At 32.7% G+C, this 24,561-nt stretch overlaps 2 protein-coding genes across 7 annotated transcripts in view; both read left to right on the forward strand.

The window, feature by feature from the left end:
• The window catches only part of LOC113393159 (protein lethal(2)essential for life-like), a 206,259-nt gene that overhangs the window by 108,891 nt on the left and 72,807 nt on the right, over positions 1-24,561 (forward strand). The gene's annotated exons all lie outside the window — the stretch shown is intronic.
• On the forward strand, positions 8,408-22,831 carry LOC113393151 (uncharacterized). Of its 6 annotated transcripts, none has more exons than XM_026629877.2 (6): positions 8,408-8,473; positions 10,349-10,658; positions 16,975-17,022; positions 18,269-18,383; positions 20,886-21,068; positions 21,697-22,831. In XM_026629877.2, the coding sequence occupies exons 2-6, from the start codon at positions 10,434-10,436 to the stop codon at positions 22,071-22,073; spliced, it is 948 nt and encodes a 315-aa protein (XP_026485662.1). In that variant the 5' UTR covers positions 8,408-8,473; positions 10,349-10,433; the 3' UTR covers positions 22,074-22,831. The 6 variants fall into 6 exon arrangements, with proteins under 6 accessions (XP_026485662.1, XP_026485661.1, XP_026485664.1 ...); XM_026629876.2 differs by having other exon boundaries at positions 8,416-8,489; XM_026629879.2 differs by having other exon boundaries at positions 8,416-8,489; positions 10,349-10,649.

A 24,561-nucleotide genomic window follows, 5' to 3' on the forward strand; every position in this document is an offset into this window, starting at 1 on the left:
CTGCCTGGTCCTCGTTATCGAGGTATCGTTGACGCGTAGCGTACATTTCTAGTTGCCTTCCATTTCGAAATGCTACATTATCACAGTAAATAAAATAAATTAGTTCGATATGGCAAATCGGCCAGCAGTTCCCAGAGGTCCAGAGATTTCGCTATATCCGCAGATGTCGTCCTTGTGCTTCGCTTCGCAGATATATATCAGTATCGCTTCCAAAATTATACTGACAACGCCATCACGAAACTGCTCTTTTATACTGCTATTATTTACAATCGCGATCATTCCTGAAATATTTAGAAACATAATGTATATAACAATAAACAACAATGATTAATGATGACCTTCCCTGAGTTCGAATTATATACCGCACCTTAAAAGGACAGACGAAACTCAACTTTACCATATATATTTTATTTATTTATTTTTATTTTATTTGGTTCAACAATGTGTACACTGATTATAATAATATAATATAACAAAGTAAAATTATATTCTATTGTCACAATTACTTAAAGAAGAACACAACATGCACAAAAAGAAAACAATCAACATCTTAACCTAATTTGAAAACTATTTAAATAACTATTTAATTAAAAGGAAATAAAAGTAAAAAAAAAAAAAACTATACAGACGAAACTCAACTTTACCATATATACGATAAGATATATTTTAGTCCTCATGTCTAATGGTCATTGAACTTACTGAAACTACAAGTTGATCATTTGAGTTTTGTTCTAGATTTTAGTGGATGGATCTATAGAATACCTTAAAACTATTTATGCGTTTTTACCAAATGCCTGTTGATCCTCGGATACAGAATCTACAAAACATTTTAGTATATCATCTCGCCCCAACAAAAGAAGAAATTATCCAAAGAATGTGGAACATTTAATTGACGCGTATTATAGATCGAGATCGTGAATAGTCTGTGGTATTCATCATGGATTCCCGAAAAAATGGCGTCTTATTGCGCGCGAAGTTGAATGTTAAATGAAAAAATGTTATCGGAACTTTGGAAGTAAAATTAAAGAGTAAGTGGAATACCTGTTGTATTATAAATAAAGATATATTAATCAAAAACTGTTTGTAGTGCACGATGTGATAGAGCTGTTAGCAAATATCTAATCGGAATATGTTAATCAAAGATTTGTTTATCTTTACTGTTTCTTCAATTGAAATAGGGTCCAAAATATTTAATTATGTTTTTTCAAGGGTTGAATGGAAAATGTAATATGTAATTTGCGTTCTAATATTAATTTACAGTTTACGTGTAAACTGTTTTGTACGTATTGATAGCGTTAATATGAAACAAATGTTGGCAGAGATTCATGAATTTTCGGATGCATGTCTTTTTAATATTATTGACGAAGTTCGATCTTATGGCTATCGTAATAAGAAATAATACTCAATGTTAGAACAGCAAGTCTACTAAGTTTCGGCCAAGAGCAATAATTTGTTCTAATTTGTATGCTGAAAACAAGGTTGTATCCGTCTACATATTATGAAGTATGGGCTGCATGCTTTCTATTGGCAATTCGTCAAGGTTAGCTGTAAATTATAAAACATAACATCTATATATTGCATAAAAATGTTAGAATTTGTTTGGTGTAGCGCGCGAAACTCGGGATCTCCCAGTCCGATTTTATAAAAGAGTTTGCCTTAAATAACCCATTTATTGATAAAGATTTTAAGACTACAGCTTCGGGCTACGACCCACGGAACGGAGCAGTAATGTTTAACGCGGTTAAAACCGCGCGGAGCTGTTAGTAAGAGTGAGGTCACGCGGGCGTTGCCAGTGCGTTGCGTTACAGCTACGTTACTCTTTCAACGCATTGAGTTCCACACCAGCATTGCGGTGTTGCAACGCAATGCCGTCGTTTCTATGGCGCGTCAGTTTTCGAACGAGAATGACACCGACACCATGCATATTTTTATAAATGAATGACATGTATCTAAGCAGAACAGATATTAGACAACGTTGAGACTTCCGATTACTTTCATCTCTTTTCTCTATTCTCTTTGATCCTCTCTCTCCCGATTATTTGAAAGGCAAATTCAAATTTCTTTGTGATAACCACAATCGTCAACTACGTTCTAAGGATTCTTACCTTCTTTCTGTCCCTACTCACACTTCCGGTTTCGTCTCTAATTCCTACTCCGTTCAAGTTGTCCGATTATGGAACAAAGTACCCGAACATATTATAAAAGCTACCTCAAAATTTACTTTTAAAACTCGTCTACGTGAGCACATATTGTCAGAAAGCCCCTAGCTCTTATGATTTCTGTTATGCACTATTATTATTGAATTAACTATTGTTATATTATATATATGTTTTTACGATAGACAGTATATATCAATATTTATTTTGTAGATACTATATGGATATGTATGTATATGTTTTTTTATGTAGTTTTATATAAGTGTGTGCATATATTGTTATATATTGTTAATTAATTTTTAATTTATTTTTAATTACCGCCTTCATGGTTTTTCTGTTTGACCTAAAGGTTGACTGGCAGAGAATGCCTTCAGGCATTAAGTCCGCCTTTTGTCCCATTGGCTTTATGGTGGTCAATAAAGCATTTAAATAAAAATAAATTTGGAATGTTTACATTTTGCTGAGTTTCTTACGCCGATTCTTCTCAGGTATTTTATTTTCGGAACCGGTGGTAGTGTTTAATTTGACAATCAATAAGTAAGTATAATGCTTCTATATTGAATAAAGGAATTTGAGTTTGAGTTTGTGCCTTGTGGAAATCACGAAAAGTCTCTGTACCTATGCCTGGATTACTTCCGGTCGTGTCAGATTTGCCGTCCTATCGGATGACGAGAAGGAGCTGAACTGAGACTTGTGTTTGCGCTCCTATATCTGCACTATTATATGCCCTGTACAGTTCGCTAGTGTCTCTTGAGGTTGACCGAGGCCCATATCGATGGAGCGGCCTCGATCGTATTCCATCGAATTGTTAGATGTAGGGGGAGACTGGGTACGGTTGAAACAATGAAAGTGACGATTATGACACGTGAAATTCAAAGGTATACTTTTAGCTACAATATGGTTGTATCATTATAGTTCCCGGATTACTATTTTTACAAATATATGAAATTTAAGATATATAAATATTTGTTTCAACCGTCCCCATGGCAGGGCTGGTATTGGACCTGCTGTCCATTCCGTTTCTTCTTTGAAGCTTCACTCTTTGCGTAACCGTTTACGAGATATTCGCTTTGTTTCAATCGTACCCAGTCTACCCTACCTTCATATCGATCAGGTTTGCCTTGCTGTACCAAATTGTCGTAGCAAACTGACCACCATGGTTAAAGAGCGCCCTAATAAGGAATCCGGGAAAAAAGATGTTTTGTTCCTTTTACGTAATTATACTAACACATCCTTCAAATCGAACCCATTGTTTTCCCTTAAATTATCTACGTCTAATCTATCGCTCCATTTCGGATGTCAGCCATACAGGTTTTGCTCACGATGTTTTTACTGCATAACTGTTGAGCACGAGGAATTATTGTTAGAAATATAACAATTAGTAAAAAGAAGTATATTTGTCTATGTCTAAAGGTCTTTGATTAGTATCTATTATATTTTAGAGTACGCTAGAAGACCATGGATGAGTAGGGTCTATGCAGGAATCTGTTATGATGATTAGTATTTAGTAAATAAACATTTAGGCAAGACTTATGAGTATAATCTCAAAAGTACGAACAAAACAGTTTGGCGATAAAATAAATGAATAACACAACAGTTCGACTCTTTAGTTTATTTATCGACAGGTGACAGATTTTATGATGAATTGATCCTGAAGACTAAGAACATCGAAGATGACTTATTATCCATAATAATTATATAATTATTTATTATCTATAATCTAAAGCGAGTTCTGTGTAGACCTTCACGACATATTTATAAGTCGCTGATTAAAGAAACTTGAACGTCATATCAACTATATATTTTTATTTAGTTTGAATTTACTTTGTATGTGGCTGAAACATACCTACTGGTTCTACTTTAATTAAAAATTATATTACCAGTAAATTAGTGATAAGTAACATTTGTATCAAACTTCCAGTCCAAAGTTAATTCGTTTTATCTAGTTTATTTAAAAACAATACGCACAAATGAATCAACAAATGAATTATAGTTCTTCAGGTGTTGGTGATACGACCGTGTGTCATGTCGGAGGCGTGACGTGAAGCACGTAGGACGGTCTTTCTTTCGAGATGAGCATGACATACAGTTTCGTAACTCAAAAATAATTTTAAAAACATTGATAAAATAAGATTATTATGTAATTATTGTATAGAGTATAATATATTATATAAGAAGTTTTTCGAAAAAGAAAAAGTTATCAAATGTCAAAATATTTTTATTCAAATAAGTTGTTCTAGTGAATACGCGGGATTTAGCCAGCGTTAGCCATGTACACTTACTTAAACAGTTTTTTTTTACCAAAACATCGTCATACTTCAGCCATTTTGTACAAATTATACAAACCTTTCTTGTAAACCGCTCTTTATATTAGGTAAAACCGAATAAATAAACTTTTTCTATGCCTAAATCTCATTGTCTCCGAAACCAGAAGACTATGTCCTAGAAGCTCTGTGGGACAGACAGGACTCTGTAGTAATAATCAATATATAGTATTTAAACAATACTATTAAAAACATAAATTATGCCTCAATAAATCCGTAATCAGAACCCAAAATCTTCGGTTAAGATTTGCGTGTCCCGGTCACGGGGCCATTGCGGCTCTCGGTATGTAGGTAACGTGAGTATCTCGTATATACAATGTTTTACGAACACTACTGCTGTAATGTACTGTTTTGGAAAACAATAAAAAAGTGAACCGTGTCGTAACCTTGTGTATACCTAATTACTCCGCAAACAGAACTGACAGAGAAAGTCGTGATTCACGGTTTGCGACACCGCTTCGTGTATTGTCTTTAAGAGTTTACCTGATAATTATTAATTCATCGTCATTTAGAGTATAAATGTGCTTGAAAAGTAATGCTGTTTATTATATTTAGATACATAAACTTTATATATATATATTGTACAATAATTATACCGTTAAAATCATGCATAAAATATTTGAAGGTACATCAAAAATCATTATTTTTTAAATAGTAAAATATCAATATTCTTGATAAACACAACTTCTCACGAGTTCGTGAACAAGACATTCGTGGATAATGCCGAAATATAGAGCTCCACCAAATAAAAATAAAAAACATGGTAAATATCCCGTTTCAAATACTTATAGAAATAAAAATATCCACGTTAATTTAAAAATTGTCGTCTTGAAAAACTGGACACTTACTTATATATACATTCAGTATAATATACTGCGCTCTTTAGATAGAATAATAGTTCGCAAATATCTTCGAAAGACGTCTTCTAGGTCAGCACTGGAAAATGCTGGGAGAAGGCCTCTTTTCTTAGGATGTGTTTGGACCCAATCCATCACGCCGCTCCAACAAGAGTTAGTTGGTAAACATTGAGAGAGATAAATGTATAATTATGACTATTGAGTTTTTAGTCTGGTTTATTTACTATTTATACTATTTACTGTCTTATATTTACCCGCGCAAAATAAATTTACAATACTTTACATAGAGTATGCAAACCGTTTTACCGTCTCGATTTAAAAAGGCCCATATCCTATCCCGGTACTCAAATTATCTCGATACCAAACTTCATCGAAATCGGTTCAGCGGCTTAATAGTGAAGAGGTTACAGACAGAGTTACCTTCGCGTTCATAATATTAGCATAGAATATTACGAAATCCTCCGACACTTATCCTATTCCAATGGAAGTAGGAAAAAAGATAAATAAACCTTAGATTTACGTATTTCATACGATATGCTGATTTCACTTTATTTTCCGCCATTTTTTTCGCAAATTCATAGTGGGCATCATAGTTTAATCACGCTCTCGACCAATGATATCGCGTCAATTTGCTGTCAAATGTTGTTTATTTGGCTATTCTCCTCATATGGTTGGAATAGAGTAAACTCTTACATATCCTATTGATTGTCAAAAACACTCTTCAATCAAAGACAATGTGATATAGACATAGACAATTTTACTACTTAGCACTAGATGATATATTCCTATCAATGTATTATAAAACAAAATCAATCATAATCAAAATATACTTTATTCAAGTAGGCTTTTAAAAGAATTTTTGAATCGTCATTTAACAAACTATACTTATTAAGTGAAGCTACCACCGGTTCGGAATGTATTAGTTTCTACCGCGAAGAACTCAGTAATCAGTAGTTAGTAAGAAACTCAGTAGTTACTCTTTTCCAACATTTAAAATACAAAGTTATATTGGTTAGATACAATTATATATGAATATAATATATCCTGCAAGTCAACAAGTATTAGCTCCACGCTTTTTTATCATCTATATAATCTTGTATTGAATAACATGCTTTTTTTATTAAAGTATTTTTACCAATGATTTGAATTTTTGATTCGGCAAAGTTAAAAATATCTGCAGAAATATAAATAAATGATAGTTGTACAAGAAAATTCAATGATGCTCTTCTTAGTATACGAGTCTATGTCCGAAGAGATAGCCTCTACGTGAATGAAATACTTAGCGAGTAACACGAGGCTAAATTCGACAGCTAGATGTACAGGTAATGAGTCATTGCCCTTTTTCAAAACGATACAATAATAGTTGTAAATGGAAATCGACATTTTTTCATAAAACACCCGTAACATTATTTACTCGGGAATCTCTGTGCAGACGCGACTCATTGTACCACTTAGTTTAACGTTAATCTGTAGCACGATAATATTCTGACATGTATTTGAGTTTGAAGGATGAGTGAGCCAATGTGGTTATGGGCAGGCCAGATACATAGGATCTTAGATCTTATGTTTGTCGGTGCATCGACGATTTAAAGATTCGTTTACACGTTTCGTAAAGTGTAAACGGCTCCTTACACCGATGCAAGCTGCTCGTTTGATGTTTCAAAAAGCTATTGTATATTGATAGTAATTTACCATTGATTCGTAGTCACAGATTATGTATAAGTAAAATGACTAGTCTACCTACCTAAAGCTGTCGTAGTCATAGACGTAGAATACGGCTCATTTTGCGAGTGTGCTTTTGACTAAGTGCAGATAATTAATTACTTATAAACAAATGTAACATTTGCAACTATAGTGAAATTTTAAAAAGCTATTAAATAAAACATAGTTAAGTTACACTTTAAATGAGTTCAAGAATTTCGATATATATTTGTAAGTACGTATTTTGATATATTTTCGCAATACATTAACGTTATTTCTAAACTTATATGCGCTAGTTAGTAGCGAGCTAAAATTATCTTTACAATAAATTTTTACTAAATTCATAATAATAAAATAATGAACAATGTTAAATTTTCTATAAAATTGTAAATATGAATGTTAGCTGCGTCCGATGGTGAAACATCGTAGTCGGTAGCGCTCAGACCAAATTAGACATTGGCACTGCGCGCGGCCGACTACTGTGACCATTGATTCCGATTAGTCAGTCCATTTTAAACATTTTAAAATAGATACATTCGCGAATGTGGCTGGTGATAAGTGGTCACGATAGCACATAGACATTGCCTTTGCAAGTAATATTAAGCATTCTATACGTCACCATTGCGCCAACAACTTTGGGAGATAAATTGTTATACCCCTTGTACGTGTAGTTACTGAGGTACTCACCCTTTAAACTGAAACAGATCAATAATAGGTATTTGGCTAGATGGGTTTTCACAAAGCTCTATAAACCACTAAGCAAAAAGAAGTATAATTTTAGTATTAACAGATACAATCTTTATTTAGCAATCTTGTTTTATGTCATCATCATCCTGCCCTCATCCCAATTTTGTTTGGGGTCGGCGCAGCATGTCTATGTCATGTCATGTCGTATGTTTTATGTATTCGGAGAAAAAGAAGTTTTTAAATCTTCGTGGTATCTATTAAATAGAAAACCCTAAAATATAATATTTTCTATTATGATGTTTATATTTAACAGTTGATACCTGATCTAGCTATCTAAATATAAAGAACTAAATTTTCAGAGATGTTTAGGTGACTTTTAATGTTATAACAAATTCTAAATGTTTTAAAAAAGTGATATGGTTATAAGAAACGTTTTATGTTTTATCACCCTCATGGATATAATGGACTATGACGAAATGATCAATCCTGGATTAATAATCAGTTAAACTACAACGCCTTAAACTACACTTCAAAATAAATAAATTGCAATATAATTTGACCTTGTAATCTTACTAACAATATTCCCAAAAAGAAATATTGAAAAAAAAAAATCTTAATGAAAATTATAATTTATTGTCATCCTAATCCAAAAGGAGCTTTTCTACGGGTTATGCAACATCGTTTCAGACGTATTAGTCCGTCAGAAAACTTCGCAGCGATAACAACAAGTGGCCCCCAAATAAGTGCGGTTTGTGTTGTGTCCGGTGTGTTATTGTTACGTGCTTTTGAGGTTATGCGTGCGCGAGGGAGACGTTATTATTATAAGTTTTATTTATCAAATTAAATTTACATTTGTTTGCAAAAATCCATTATAAAAAAACACAACTTTATAAAGTATATTTTTATATTAATTAATTTTTCCGTTGGACTTTCGATGTGTGCATTTCGATGTAATTTATTGTGTGTAGAGTTCCTGGTGGTATTGTCATCGGTTCCAGGATTAAAAAAAAAACTAATATACTCATATCTCCCATACGAAGAGCACGGCTTTGAGTATGTATTTTTATGGAAATATCGTACCTCATTTCGATTATTCGAATTCAAATAGCAGTATTTTATGTTTAAGCATATTTTTCGGCAAAATATGCAGCCAATATGCATGACCCCGTTCATTTATCGTATATAACGTTCAGACGTATTGTAAATTAAACATTTTATAGATCATAACGTCGACGATAAAACCGAGTTCTTGAAATCAAAATTCAAGCGGACTTTAGCTACTTTATACCACTAAATATACTTTGAATGTAACGAGTGATTTTAATAGAACATATCATCCGATATGTGTTGACTATAAATCTACTTCAAAAATGTTAATATGCTTGTAACGCGGAGAGATTTATTATATGGTTTTAATAATAGGTTTAGTAATATTGTTAGTTTAATTTTGAAATGTCTGTATTATAAGGTTACTTACAAATACATAATATTCAAGTAAGCTGCCACCGGTTCGGCAAGTAGATTCTACAAAGAAACTAAGTTACTCTTTTCCACCATTTTAATTACAGAATTTGTCAGTAAGTATAATTACTTTATTATAAGCCCTGTCTAGCATTTTTTTATCTATAATATAATCTTATTTTGATTAAACTAAGAATTGAATTGAATTATGATCATGTACTGAGTGATATGCCTTGTTTATCAATGTTATTTTTGACACGAGCTTTAAATTTTTTATTAAACTCAAACTACTTTTGAAAATGAAATTGCTTTGGGTACATTGAGACTAAAATTTCGAAATCAAATTGTATAGTGCAATGTTGATATAAGTAACGTTTGTATAAAAGGTTTCTGTCACAGAAAGGTTCTGTCACAGAAAGGTTCTGTCACGTGTAGTAAGTTGCATTCATTTTAAATTAATTATATTCCATTTATTTTACGATTCTGTTATCTTAAAGGCACGTAAAGATAGGATTAAATATTAAATACACGGAACGATATATTCTAGATTCTGTCGTAAGTTTTTTAAATACGTATCATGTAAAAAAAATATATTTGAATGGTAAGTTTCGACAAGACGAGCTTATTGACACCGTCGTATAATAAATTCAAAATGTCGAAACGAACTTGTTCTCAATACATGTGAGATTTAACAAAATTCACTAAGTTTCAATCGTCGAATGTAAATTTAGGTTAAACCTATTATTAAGGTTAAGAGAACCTACTTACAGTTACGGAGAAATGTAAAAACTAAAAACATCATTGCTCATTTCGTAAACAAAACGCATAGACTTCGCCCGGTAACAGATTTTTAGTTATTTTCAGCGCAAACGATACAAAACAATACACGACTCTATTACTTAAAGCAGAAAAGCTACAATTCTGTGAAATTATAATAGGATTTAAAAAAAAATTGAGAATTTGCGTATCTAAAATAATTGTGCTTAATCTCGTTCTGGTAACGAAAAAATGTATTTAAACACGTAAAATAATGTTCAAATATCGTGACAAGTATTGTATTCTAAAAAATGACGTCTCCTTGGCGCATCTAACACACAAAACATTAGTCATATCTTTTTAAATTTACCGAACTTTGACGTCAATGTTCACGTTACAATTGCAGTGATAAACGAAAAAAACGAATTAATTAGTTGGAGTGAAACAGTGATATTGAACAAGCAGTGACAGAAAGAGACGAAGAATTAACAATGATGACGATTAGCGAGAGTCAATATTCATCGAATAAAATGTCCAGTATTCACAAGATCAACGACCGTGTCGTCCACAGGGACAGCTTCGACGACGTCAAAAGTTCTTCCAGCGTCAACAGTTCCCTCATCACGAAACGAGGCTTCAAACCATCAGATATGTTTGACCCTAAAAAAAAAGAGTTCTTAACGAATCTCAGTTATAAATTGTTCCCTGTAAGTTGGGTAAGTTATATCTTTCCTTTTAGACCTAAGCTTCTAACGGGTGTACCGCAAGGAGATGCATTGGGTTCCATTTTATTCGGTATATATGAGTTTGATATTATATATTTATATTATTTAAGTATTATTTATATATATATATTGTAGCTAGATTAATGGTTTACTAACTCGTTTGACAGCACTGGAATGAATATATGAAATACAAGGAATTTATAATTAAAGTTAAACTTTGCAGATGACAAAATCATTAATGCTTAAAAATTATAGTTAAATAAAGCGTATGTATGTTTAGGACATAACAGACGTAAAACTTTTGTTAGTGTTATAATTAAACTTAGTATTAATTATTTAGTATCCATCACATTTATTGCGACTGTATTTAACGTTCCTGGCTCGACTCCAGGAGTTGTGGAAATAGATTGTTCCTTGAACGCATTCAGGTCTAACAATTGTTGTTATACTTTCGATGTGGGCAGATTGATGACAAATCTGGTCTGGCAAGCATTTAATGTATATTTTATCATATATTAATTAATATACTACAGCACTTTATGAGATTTTAACTTCCACCTTAATGACATTCATTAGGAAATTGGAATAATTTTAATTGATATCGTTATGTAAATTGCTTGTTTTGGCTTCGAATAAAATGGGAACGGATTCTAAATACTAGAACGATTTCTGTTGCACAATATATTATATAAACTGATTTTGAACGAGTTTCATTATAGTACCGTAAAATCTCTATTCTAAACCATAATTAATGCGTTTTAAAGTCGTCTCGTCGACTGTACTTTATGTCACCACATAGCTCATAAGAAAACAATTTAGTTTCCGAAGCGTTGGACAGATATGTCAACGTTTACGAAAATTCATCGAACTTGGCGAAAAGTCAAAAAGTTTCTTCAAACTTTGGTTAATAGGCCGTGTCTGCTTCCTCATACTGAGACATATTAGATCGAAATAGCTCTGAAGCTAAGAAAATGTAAAAAAAAACTTGGTCACTCGTAATGTTGATAGTGTCTGGTCACATTCTCGATTCATTAATCTGGAGATGGGTAATTAATTTTAAAAATTATTCAAAGAATGGAATATTATTGGATTGACATTTTTATTTTTTATCATTTATATATTTAACTAAATGAAACCGAAGAGATCAAAGCATAAAAAGACCTATGTCCATGCTAGAGGTGCAAGCGTAACAGACAGAGTTACTTTAGTATTTATAATGCTAGTACAGATATTATTACAATTATCAAATATCTTTGGATTTCGTGTACGTATATATTTTTGGTTACTTGAAATATCGAAACGGCAAATAAAGTTATTAAGTAATTTAAAAATGGTTTTTGTGGTTGCCATTGTCATTCCATCAACACGTTTATTGTTAAACTATCTTAAAGATAACTTAATATTTCGAATTGATATATAAATAAGTCTCTTCTCATAGTATTGTCCTGAATTTACTTTTTCATATTGTAGTAGTATGTGCAATAAAAGCAGTCGCTATGATCATAATTGAATTTATATGTTTAAATAACAAGAAGCGCAGTTTTTTGTAATATTATAAGAACCGATTAATTGTGATATTTATCTTCAATATTATTTTTATACAAATTTCGAAATTAAATTAAAATAAACAAGAAAGCAGTTCTAATTAAGTAACTGATTATTACATTTATATAAAATAAACATTAAACGCCACTATTATAAATACTAGTATAATAAAACAGTATCAGCCTGCGAATGTCTAACTTACTTTGACGTTTTTCCACCACGTTGCTCCGACTCCGGTTAGAATTTCATCGAACGAAACCCGAATCGGCTAAGATTAACATATGTTAGCCACTGGTATATGTAAAATAAAAACATATTAATAATTTAACAATATATTAAAATAAGATTATATATTCGTGTTTTAATATTAACAAAAAATATCCAAACCGAAAAAAACGCCCTAACACTTCCCACTCAACTTCGTATGTCAATATGAAGTTATTTTTTAGTTCTTTTTTTTTTATGAACATTGGTCTGAAAACGTATTAATCGTTCGGTAAATGTACACGGGCTTTAGAAATTAGTAGTCACTCATTCCTCATTCAACGATTGTTTTGATTGACTTGAAAGCATACAACGAATTCGACCTAACAGTGCCGTCCTCATTCTTCGTTTGGGCATTGAACCGCAACACGCCAACGCGTGCCGTTTTTAAATAACAAAAAATCCAAAGTGATCAGTATTTATAGATAATGTTGAATATGTTATAGATATTTTACAAGTGTATTTGTAAGAGAGGAACGGTGTACCCGCTTGAAGATGCTAGTCTTGTTGAAAAGTACTGGAGAACTCGCTTCGAAGACATAATTTCTTAAAATAAAGTATTGTGTTCTGAAGATAGTAAAATAATGCTTATGATTTTATTTAAGCACCATCAAATAAAGCTTAGCACACATTTTTTTAATTTAAATAAAACAAATGTATCTGTTGAACGCCTCAGTATAAACTAAAAGTACAGATAAACAAAAAAAAATGCTTAAAATAAACCATCCATGAAAAAAAATACCGCCGAAAAACAAAAAATTTAAACCATTCTCAATAAAATGCTCATAATTGAGTTATAATAGTTCAACGTTTTTAGATTTTGAATCGCCTTAAGTCCGGTTTTGAACCGAACGGTCGCGTCCATTTGTATTTCTCTTCATAGGTAGGTCTGTCTGTCACTCGTTACTAAGTTATTCTACCGACACAGGTCAATACTCCGTGTTTTACCCGACGTACGTATTTTGCGTGACCTAAGTTGTTTCTCTATCTCGACACGTGACGTGTGTAGAGATATCTTTACGCGTGTCACGTTGTCGCGGATCGAGAACAAACAGGACTTACTTTCGTAACACAGAAGACACAACTTGATTGATAACCAAGGTAAATATTAATCAAAATATACTTTATTCAGTTAGGCTTTTACAAGCACTTTTAAATCGTCATTTAACAAATTATATTAAGTGAAGCTACCACATATCATATTTAATAATAGCATATTCGGTGGTAGGACTTTGCAAGTCCGTCTGGGTAGGTACCACCCACTCGTCAGATATTCTACCGCCAAAGAGCGATACTTAGTAGTGAGCCAGTGTAACTACAGGCACAAGGAACATATTTAACATCTTCGTTTCCAAGGTTGTTGTATTGGCGATGTAAGGTGTGGTTAATATTTCTTACAGCGCAAATGAGCAGCGATTTCCACTTACCATCAGGTGGTCCAATTGCCCGTCCGACTACCTTTATCTTTAAAAAATTATAGGTTGGTCCACAATGTGCGATACATCTTACTCTGATTTAGGAGCGATCATAATAATAATAAAATGCTCTTACTTTTTGGCACAGAGTAATTTATAGTTCGTTTAAAGTATAGTAGAATATGTAAATCATTTTGGATAAGGTACTCTGTGTATAAAGTCACTGACCATCTATATTTAAAAAAAAAGATGTCCATTATTTAGGTTAGAATGATTTTAGATGTAAATTAATTAAATTTTAAGTTTAACAGCATCAGACTGTCACACGGCTGCTTGGCTCTGTATCGCGTCTCCGTGATGATGAGGGATTACATTGACGGATGGTTTAATTACATGGATTGGTGCACTCTTATTGTGTAACCAGTTTATATATAGTTATGTACTTCAGGTCAGAATAGTTAATTTATTTAAACATATTTTAATTAGTTTGTGTTTTATTGACTTGTAAGTAAAGATTTTAAGAATTGGTAGTACTCGAAGTTGAGCTTTCACACCCAGGCAAGCATCGCTGATTTTTCATGTGTTTAATTTGTGTGAACACATCGTAAAATATCGTGAAACGTGCACGTGTCAAATCAAATTCTAACACATCTGCATTCACGAACCTGTTTTGTAGCAGTGTTAGGATAAGCTCCATGCCCTCTCCTCAAAATGTAAAGAGGTTTTGCCCACCTATGGGACAATAGAACACAAAGGAAAATTAACATGCTTTTTTTAAATGGAACAAGACTTATTATTTGAGGTTCAAAAGAAATATAGACGGACAAACATACACATGTGCTACGTCTGTCGGAATGTATTTGTTTATCTAATTAGTAGAATAAATCTATATTCAAAATAGTAATCATCATTAAATGATACTTAATTATAAAGAAAAAAGAAATATTATTATATAGTTTTCTTAGTAGGTATTTACAATTAATAATTTATCTTTTCGAAACTTCCTATTATACAGTATTTCAAGTCGAAGCCGATCAAAGAAAGTTTCATAATATACGACCTCGACTTAAAAAAAAAAACTCAGTTTTGTTTCATAAATTAAAATGGCGGAGCACGGCACAGACTGCTGGGAACGCGCCAGAAACATCGTCAAACAAACACTGATTTGTCGCTATGCAACCCATTTCTAACGTTAATTTGACCGCTCATCGGAGATTTTTATATAAAACTATATGGATATTTAACGATTTTTGTAAATATATAGTTGTTACAAAATTCCGTCACAATTGAAATCCTATCTATACGAAGATTATAAATGCAAAAGTAACTTTGTCTGTCTGTTGCTCTTTCATGACGAAACTACTGAACCGAATTTGGTGAAAATTGTTATATTGGCTACGTTTTAATGCCTTAAACATAACAAACAACACATAAAACTCGAGCGATGCGGTGGAGCACTAGTTTTAATATATTTTAGTTAAAGATTTTATCTAAACTTAATAAACATCACGAACACATCCTATGGTTATATGGTTTCCTAATAGATTTCATGTGTTTCGATTAAATTAATAAAACATTCATTCTATAATGTGCGGACTAATTTAATATAATTTCGACAGTTGATAGTTGTATGTTTAGTAAAAGTTTTGTACCGTTATGTTTACAAACACTTAAAATAATTTTTGATTCATGGCTCTTAACCTATACTAATATATTACGTACGAAATTAGATCTATCTGTCTGTCTGTTACTCTTTCACGAACAACTGAATCGATTTTTGATGAAAATTGAACGAAGCATGCTTGAACTGAATAAAGGCTATTTTATATCTAACACCTGGTGTCGCGGGCAACAACTAGTTTATTTAAATAACTTTCCTAAATTTTTTAATCATTTCGATTTGTTGTTATTATATTTCAAACGCTAAAATGTTTGACGAATAATAATAATAAATATAAATATTGGACAACATCACATACATTACTCTGATCCCAATGTAAGTAGCTAAAGCACTTGTGTTATGGAAAATCAGAAGTAACGACGGTACCACAAATACCCAGACCCAAGACAACATACAAAATTAATGAACATTTTCTACATCGACTCGGCCGGGAATCGAACCCGGGACCTCAGAGTAGCGTACCCATGAAAATCGGTGTACACACTACTCGACCACGGAGGTCGTCAATGAAACATCGTGAAGAAATCTGCTTGTGTCAGAAAAACTTCTGCCTCATATGAACAAAACTAGTATCTTTAGAATACGATGTTTGCCCAGTTAATGGTTGGTGCTTCCTTTATTTATATAAGTACAATGTACATGGTGATAAGAATTTCTGCAAGCCTATCTAGATAGGTACCCCACACTCCTCATATATTTTACTGCAAAGCAGAAATCCTTGGTATCGTTGTGTTCTGATTTGATCGTTGAATGAGTAGTAACAGGCACAAGGACGTAACATCTCAATTCCCAATGTTGAATAAAATAAAATTCCGCAGATATTTTTAACTTTGCCGTTCCATAAATTCAAATCATTTGTAAAAAATACACTGGTAAAGAGGGCATATTATTCGATGCAAGATTATATAGATGATAAAAAAGCGTGGAGTTAATGCTCGTTGACTTCCAGGCAGGAGACATAACGTACATACATAATTGTATTTAACTAACATGACTGTATTTTTAGATGTTGAAAAAGAGTAACTACTGAGTTTCTTGCCGGTTCTTCTCGGTAGAATCGACATTCCGAACCGGTGGTAGCTTTACTTAAAATAGTTTGTTAAATAAGTCTACTTGAATAAAGTATATTTTGAATTGATTTGATTTGATGTGATTGCGTATTGGTTATGTAGGAAAAAGTTAAAATTGCATACGGCGCAAATATCTATGCCCATTTGCCAGTCCGCCTACTGGTGCCATAATAAAAAACCCTCAGCATTAAGGCAACGTGTTGGAGTAATCTTCATATCTTCGCTTACCTTTAACTGGAAGACGACCTCGATCATATGGCATAATATAAAGTAGTTCACTATGTTTAGATATAAATAAATATATATGTAACAGTTATATCAATATCCAACAGAACGACGTGGACATACCCAGCAGCGAAACCTTACTTCCGGAACTTGCTGTAAGACCCAATAATGTTTGATCACTAGTTGGTGATGACGATTGTATATATCACATTCCATTGTTAATTATATATATATGTTTAAGTTTGTGTAAGTTCATATTATATTTAACATTGCCACAGCTTCAACAATTACTAAATGTACATAATTTTAACGCTGAAATTTTAATATTTTAACGTACGTGATTAGTCGCTATTTTGAATTTACTAACCAATACATATTCAATTATAACTTTTATGATTATAGATACAAATGCTTTTATATCCTAACATAAAAGTTATAATTTTTATAGATTTGATTATGTGATTATGTTAGAATTCACTTCGTATCTTACTCGTGAAATGTTGACAATTAATTTACAATCATATGCCATTTTGATATGTGCCTCCTTTATTTTTTATAAGTAATAAAGTCACTGTCGCATATCACATTCTGAGATTTCACGGTCGTGTTGTGAGGTGAGTTTCGAAAAACTTGTTATAGAACAGCCCTACTGGGTCCAAATTCTAATAACAGTTTATAGCAATCGAATCGAAACAAAATCGTTGCTGTTCAGCCGTGCACCTGTTCTACAAACGCAACCGTCCAGTTGCGGTTCGGTCAAAGTTGGATCGAACTATAGTCGGGATCGTAACCGATAAATAAGTAGAATTGATCCTTAGTTACGATTGAGCTGAGTTTAATGTTTGTGAAGAATTGTCGAAGTCGGATCGAAAAATAATCGGGAACGTATCAGTACTGTTAAAATTTAGTAGAATTGTCCCCAGTTCTTGTTCTGTTTGAATCGCTCCATAATTCATTGTAATTATTCTTGTCAGATAGAATTAGTTCATTACGGATCAATAATCATTTGTTCGAGGCCAAAACCGCCTTACGTGAAAGCCTCTCTACACATCAATAAGGTCATCTCGCAATGATATTCGAAAAAATACCTAACTCTACATCAGGGACTCCCTATCCCTGGATATCCCTGGACTATAAATTATATTATTGTACTCATCTCTTTTATTATAATAATGATAAAAAATAATTGAGTTGAGATTTGTTAAAACTGGAAATTATCCTTTTGGATTTCGAAATATCCAAATAGTTCCCGGTCCACCATACTATTTCAGGGAGGCTATTGATCGGGAACTCTTGCTAGATAATTATATTTTAAATGAAATTTGCTCCATCTCTATCATCTCTAATCTTCTAATGTTTTTAAAGTTGAAACAAACACTTCATTATAAACCTGAATTACAGGAAGATCTGGATACCAAGCCGATCATCGTTGGTGACAAGGAAGTCGATTTGAACAAGATCTTCACACCCGCTCCAGACGCTGAGGAGCATACCATTAAAAAAGATCGCAAGTTTGGTGAGTTCATATTGTCTTGATCTTAATAAAATACTCATCGCGATGATGATGTTGTCGCCCTGACCGATTCAGATCACAGCGACCATTCTTAACGAGTCCAGTCAACTGAGCAGGACATTATAGGACACAAGTGTGGTCGAAAACATGCACTTTCTCATCCCTTACTCTTATAATCCCATGGGACGGCAAATTCAACACAACCAGAAAGAGAGCAGAGGCAGGATTAGGCTTTAAGTGAACACATTTCCAACTTACAGACTCCGGCCTGTAATTGAGAATTTTTCGACAGAATTACACAATAACTTTTTATCGTTCTGAGTTAATAAGTTATTGAGACTTTTTTAACCAGTAGACCAACGCGACAGTCAGTATGAATCTCGATAAAATTTTGTTGAAACTTACAAATTTTTATTTTTTATAATCACAATTTAATATATTTCAAACATTCGGTCGTCTATTTGTCTAGAAGTGCAACAAATTATTCTGAACGCCGGTTCATATTCATAGCACAATGTTCATTCCAAGTTACAGTTTGTAAAGTTATTTGGCGATACAAGTTCCTGTACCAACCAACTTAAGTAGTCATTTCATTTTAAAATGGCACGAGTATGCGTGAAATATTTTGGAATGACACGAGAGCAACATAAAAATGTCGCTTTTTTGTGTAACATTTGCAATTCAAAACAAAACTGATAAGTAGACAACGTACTTATCATTACAGCGACACTTATTAAACTACACATGCTTACAACATACAACTACATACACATGAAAATAGTCTGGAGAATATGTATCATAGGATATTTCTATTCAAGTGGTCATAATCAAATCTAAACCACGGATCACTTTTAAAAATAACTGCCAATTATTGCCGCAACGCGCGCCTCACGAACAACGAAGAGCAAGGCGAAACTTTTGGATTGCATTGCCGATATAAATAGTTTGAACTCGCAGCCTCACCTTCAACGTGAGATCTAACTACACACCTTGTTCTATCAGCTATAAATTATTAAGTAGAGAACTTGATTAAGAAGCACATTTAGAATATTTAATATTTCTTGTTTGTATATATTAATTAAATACGTTGGTTGTTGATAAATGAAGGTCAAATAAACCAGTGTCACTTGAGTTTATTTTTCGCCAAATAAGCGTTAACTTGTAATAAAAATATTGTACTGAAGATTCACTTGGTGGTAGGTCTTTGTGGAAGCCCGTCTGTGTAGGTACCATACACTCATCTCATAATCTACCGTCAAACAGCAATAATTAATTTAGTTGAGTTCCGATTTGAAGGGCGAGTGAGTCAGTTTAACTACAAGCACATGGGACATATCATCTTAGTTTCCAAGATTGGCGGCGCACTGGCGACTGGCGGAATACTTAATATTACTCAAAGCGCCAATATCTACTGGTATTGTCCACATACCATCAGGTGGTCCTCCCTATTTATTACAAAGAAAAGTTTTTGAGGGATAGGCGGAGGTGCTGGCTGTAAGCAATTTTAAAGTTTATATCTTTCTTTTCGCAAAGAAATATTTACCCAAAGATTGATCACCTGCCAGCATTGTTGTTGCTGCTAATGACAATAACATTACTTGTCCTTTAAATTTGTATTTTCAAGGACAGTTTGTAATAAACAGAAGTCGTTAGCTGCCGTTTCAGTTTAATATATATCATGCAGTTTATCGCTAGCACTTAGAGAACATCCGGGATTAGTTATTTATAGTAATACTGATCATCATTTATGTCTGTAAGTTGGTTAGATTGAACATTTATGATTCTTTATCTGTGGTTAGGTTAAATAATCTGTTGTAATATCAGGTAGTTAATGTAATACAGATTCTATGTCATAAATGTTTACAAGTTTCATTTGTAAATATATATAAACATAAGCTTTTGAGGATTTATTGTATAGATTTGTCAGATAGAGCACCATGTTTTAAATTAGATATTTTATTAAAAAGGTTTTGTGAGCAGCTTATATATTCTAATATAATAAATGCGAAAGTTATTTTTGTCTGTCTGTTGCTCTTTAACGGCCAAGCCACTGAATCGAATTTAAATAAATTCGGTATGAAGCAAGCTTTAACTCCACAGGCTAGTATTCTATGAGCAAACACTTGACGACTAACCCCTAAAAGGCGAGCATAGCCACAAACGATAACTAGTGTTTAATATTTTGGTAAATTAAATCAAGTTAGGCTAAACATGTGTTCCAAGTCTTTCGTAGACGGGAAAAAGATATTAGCGTTACATTTTTACTTTAAACTTTCGCGATGGGCCTGCGTTTATCAATTTCAAACAACCACAAAGGTTTTAACCACGATCATACCCAGATTTAGTATATCTAGATAGATATATCATGCAAACCTAAGCTTAACATTTTCTTATAAAATAACTAAATAAATTTATACATACTATATCCTAAAATTTATTTTTAATTAGATATAGATTCCCAATTCGTATTTATGTTTTGATAATTTTTTTTTTTTTTTTTTTCAGAGAAAACATTCGCATCATCAGCGTTTTATGTACCCGGAGTGCATCCCACAGTCAAGGAACAAATGGATCTTGCACGAGCCATCTCCAAGTCCCTGTCCGATTCCAGCAACCACATGAGCAAGGGTCAAAGCATGTACGTTAACAGGAAGAAACGATCCGTGAAGTGGGTACATGAGGGCCGAGGTAGGTGTTTCTTTTATTTGCCTTTGGTAAGCGGGCTGGCAAATGAGCCACCTGATAATAAGTGGTGACTAACTCCCATTGACACTTGCTCTGAGCGAAATAAATTTCCTTGCTGGTCAAGTCCGTCCGTACCATTCATAAGTTTTTCTGTTAATAAATTCTTAGTACTTGTACTGTTCCAACTTCGACTATTCCTCAACAAAACGATGCTTCTTATTAATATCGGTCCCGGTATGACCTCGATTATATATCGATCCAACTTCGACCGAACCGCAACTGGATCGCTGTGTTAGTAAAAAAGAAAAAGGCTTAACGCCAACGATAATGTGACAATTTATTAGCAGAATTGGCACCTTGTTTCACTCCTGTGTCTTGCCAAGTATGTAAGCCGTTATCGAGGAGTTAGGACTCGAGAGGAGAGCACTCGAGTCGGATTGCCGTCCAATCGAAACTACAACATTGAGGAATTACATGTTAAACTTTATTTTATCCGCGAAATCACTGGTTGATCTTTTCTGGAGTTTCTATCTAAAGATTTCATATTTGTGCAGACAAAAGTTTTTAGATTTTTTTAAAGAATCTAAATAATTATCATTCAATCTTCTTACTATTTTTTTTATTATTCCAGGACGCAACACATCCAATACATGCGCGTCGGTGTCGCCCGTTGCTAACCACGACACACCGTATCGTCCGCCATCAAGTCTGCGAAACCAAAAAACTTATCCGAAATCAGCCCTGAAGCACACATCAAACTTACCAAAAATGGAGCCTTTCCCAGTAACACCGCCGACAATAACAATACAAGATATCGAAGTAAAAGTACCATTGGCCCCAACCAAGTTAAACGACGTCTACGCGTCGCCAAAAAGCCCGCGCTTGCCGCTCGTTTTCGGCCCGAATTACAACGTGGCGCCGCGAGGCTGGGGCGAAATGAAAGATTACTACCGGCCAGTGTCACTAGATGGCGTTGGTAACGTAAAAGCCGGTTACACAGATTATTAATGATGTATATTGTGGATTACAGGCTCACTGTGAAAATATAATATAAACGGATTACCAATGGGTATCGATATAAAGAAAATTTTAAAACTTTTTAAGTTAATTCATTAAAAATTGTTATATGCGTTGTATTTTTAAGCGATGTTGGATACTCAATTAAGTTTATTTAATCTGTTAAGAATAAAGATTAAAAATTAAAGTTATCTTATTATATTTTCGAAATTATGTATAGTTTTATGTGAAATAAAACTAATATCATTTTTAAATGTTTTAAAATAAATTTGACAAGACATTTTATTGCATTGTTTTAGTTAAATTATTATTGAGCATTTAGATTGCGTACCAAATATTAACTATTTTTCTTTATTAATTTATTAATAAATCTATCGTAATCAGTTTTTTTTTAAAATAAATGTTGTATATTGACTAGTCATATTGTATTTTATAATTAAATAACATACATATAAAACATCTTGTTTGGAACTACACATTGCTTATGTTTTTTTTTTTAATAATCTGTATGTGTCAGCAATTTCGATGTCTGACAAGAGGTTTCTAATATTTCTTTCCTTTACTGTCGAATACAGAAAAATGCTCGTTTTTTAAATATAATCGTTGAAAAACAGATGAAAGTAATATATATCATTAATTTATTGTTTAAATGATAAGTTAATAGTTTCTCTGTATACAATGTTATTTATTTTATGTGTCTGTGGTATTTTTGTTTACTACTTAATTTAAAATAAATCAAATAAGGATGTCATGAGCTCTTTTATCAATATATACCCTTAATATTATTTTAAAGTAAGTTTTAATTAACTATTCATTAATTATTTTTTTAGAACTTTAAAAAAAAAATCAAAACAAATATAATGCAATTAATAATGCGGCGACCGAACTCTTAAATATTGTCCAAATCCATGGTGTCTACACCAAATATGGTGGAGAAATAAAATAATCCGTTTGTTACAAGCAGTTATTGACGCACAATAGTAACATTAACTGAAAAAAATCTCATAGAATACAGAGACTTAAAGGCAGGAGTGACTTCTCCGGATAAAACAAATTGATGTACCAAAAAAATAATCGATTAGTGTTAATGTTTTGGCAAATGGAAAAAAAATATTAAAAACAAACTGACGCCAACTGTGGACACCTTTGAGAAGTTATAATAAAATAAGTTTTAGATATCAAATGTCCTACAGCTCCCCTAAAGATTTCAGCCACTTTGGTCGTGGTATATATTATCTATTCCAACCATAAGAGCCAATATACCATATAAGCCAAATAAACAACATTTGACATTGACAGCAAATGGACGCGATATCATTGGTTGAGAGCTTGACTATGATATTCACTACGGATTCACGAAAAAATGGCGTTTTGAACGTCTATGAAACTGTTATCGGAATTTTGGAAGTAAAATTAAAGTAGAAATAAGTTGTTATGTGTTGATAAATAAAGATATATTTATTATAATCTCTTAGTGGTGCACAATATAGCTGAGTTATTATCAAATCCTATTAAATACCTAAATCTAAGGTTTATTTATCTTTTTCCTACTTTCATTGGAATAGGCTATACATTGCCTTATTGAAATTGCATTAAAATCTTTTGATTTAGTGATCGTTATCGAAAGAAAAAAAAATGTGTTTCATACAACAATAATAGCATTTTCTATTCGTTTCATAAAATTTTAAAATCAATGTACTAGTAATAGAAATAAATAAGCAAAAGTATTCTCCGTATTGTAATTATCCGGTTTTTGCTCCTACCACGAGAATTTTTTATCAACCTCAGCATATTAAATAATACAACACCAAGGAAACTTTATAAAGAAATATCTTTTCGTAATTGGTGCGCGTAAATAGTCATGCAATTCCTCTTTCACCTACTAAATCAGTGCTGGAGGAGACGAGGACTATGACACTTTTCATTGCGTTTGCACATGACAAGATGTGAGATCTGTGCCGGCCATATTTATCGATATTGACCAAACAAAGTCAACGACTCACATCCACCTTATAAGCAGAAAATTTGAAAATTATTTCACCACGCAGTTCAGTGAGAGGATGATATACATGTAGGCGAATATAACCCGACACCATTAAAATTCACTAAAACTAAGTTAAATAGTGAAGGAAAGCCTAACCTCAGGCGGTTCTTCTGAACAATTTGACAATTTTAATGTTTGGCTTTTGATTACATCCCAGAATAGTATTCTGGCTATACTCATGCAAATAATTAAAGTTAATCTGTGTTTAACCTACTTGTCGAGAGATGGCGTTGTACGTGGCTACCGAATCGTAATAGCGTTTTCTTTTTGTAAAATTACAACATGCATAAATAAATGTAGTGAAGAAAATTATGATTTATAAATAATGGACGATAATCTCTATTTCAATTTATAAAATTATTTAAAAGAAAAACGATAATCCTTACAATACAAGATAGAGTAACTTTACAATGACAATTGTTACGATTTGAGTCC

Source organism: Vanessa tameamea, chromosome 26 (genome assembly GCF_037043105.1).
Source record: "Vanessa tameamea isolate UH-Manoa-2023 chromosome 26, ilVanTame1 primary haplotype, whole genome shotgun sequence".
Taxonomy (NCBI): domain Eukaryota; kingdom Metazoa; phylum Arthropoda; class Insecta; order Lepidoptera; family Nymphalidae; genus Vanessa; species Vanessa tameamea.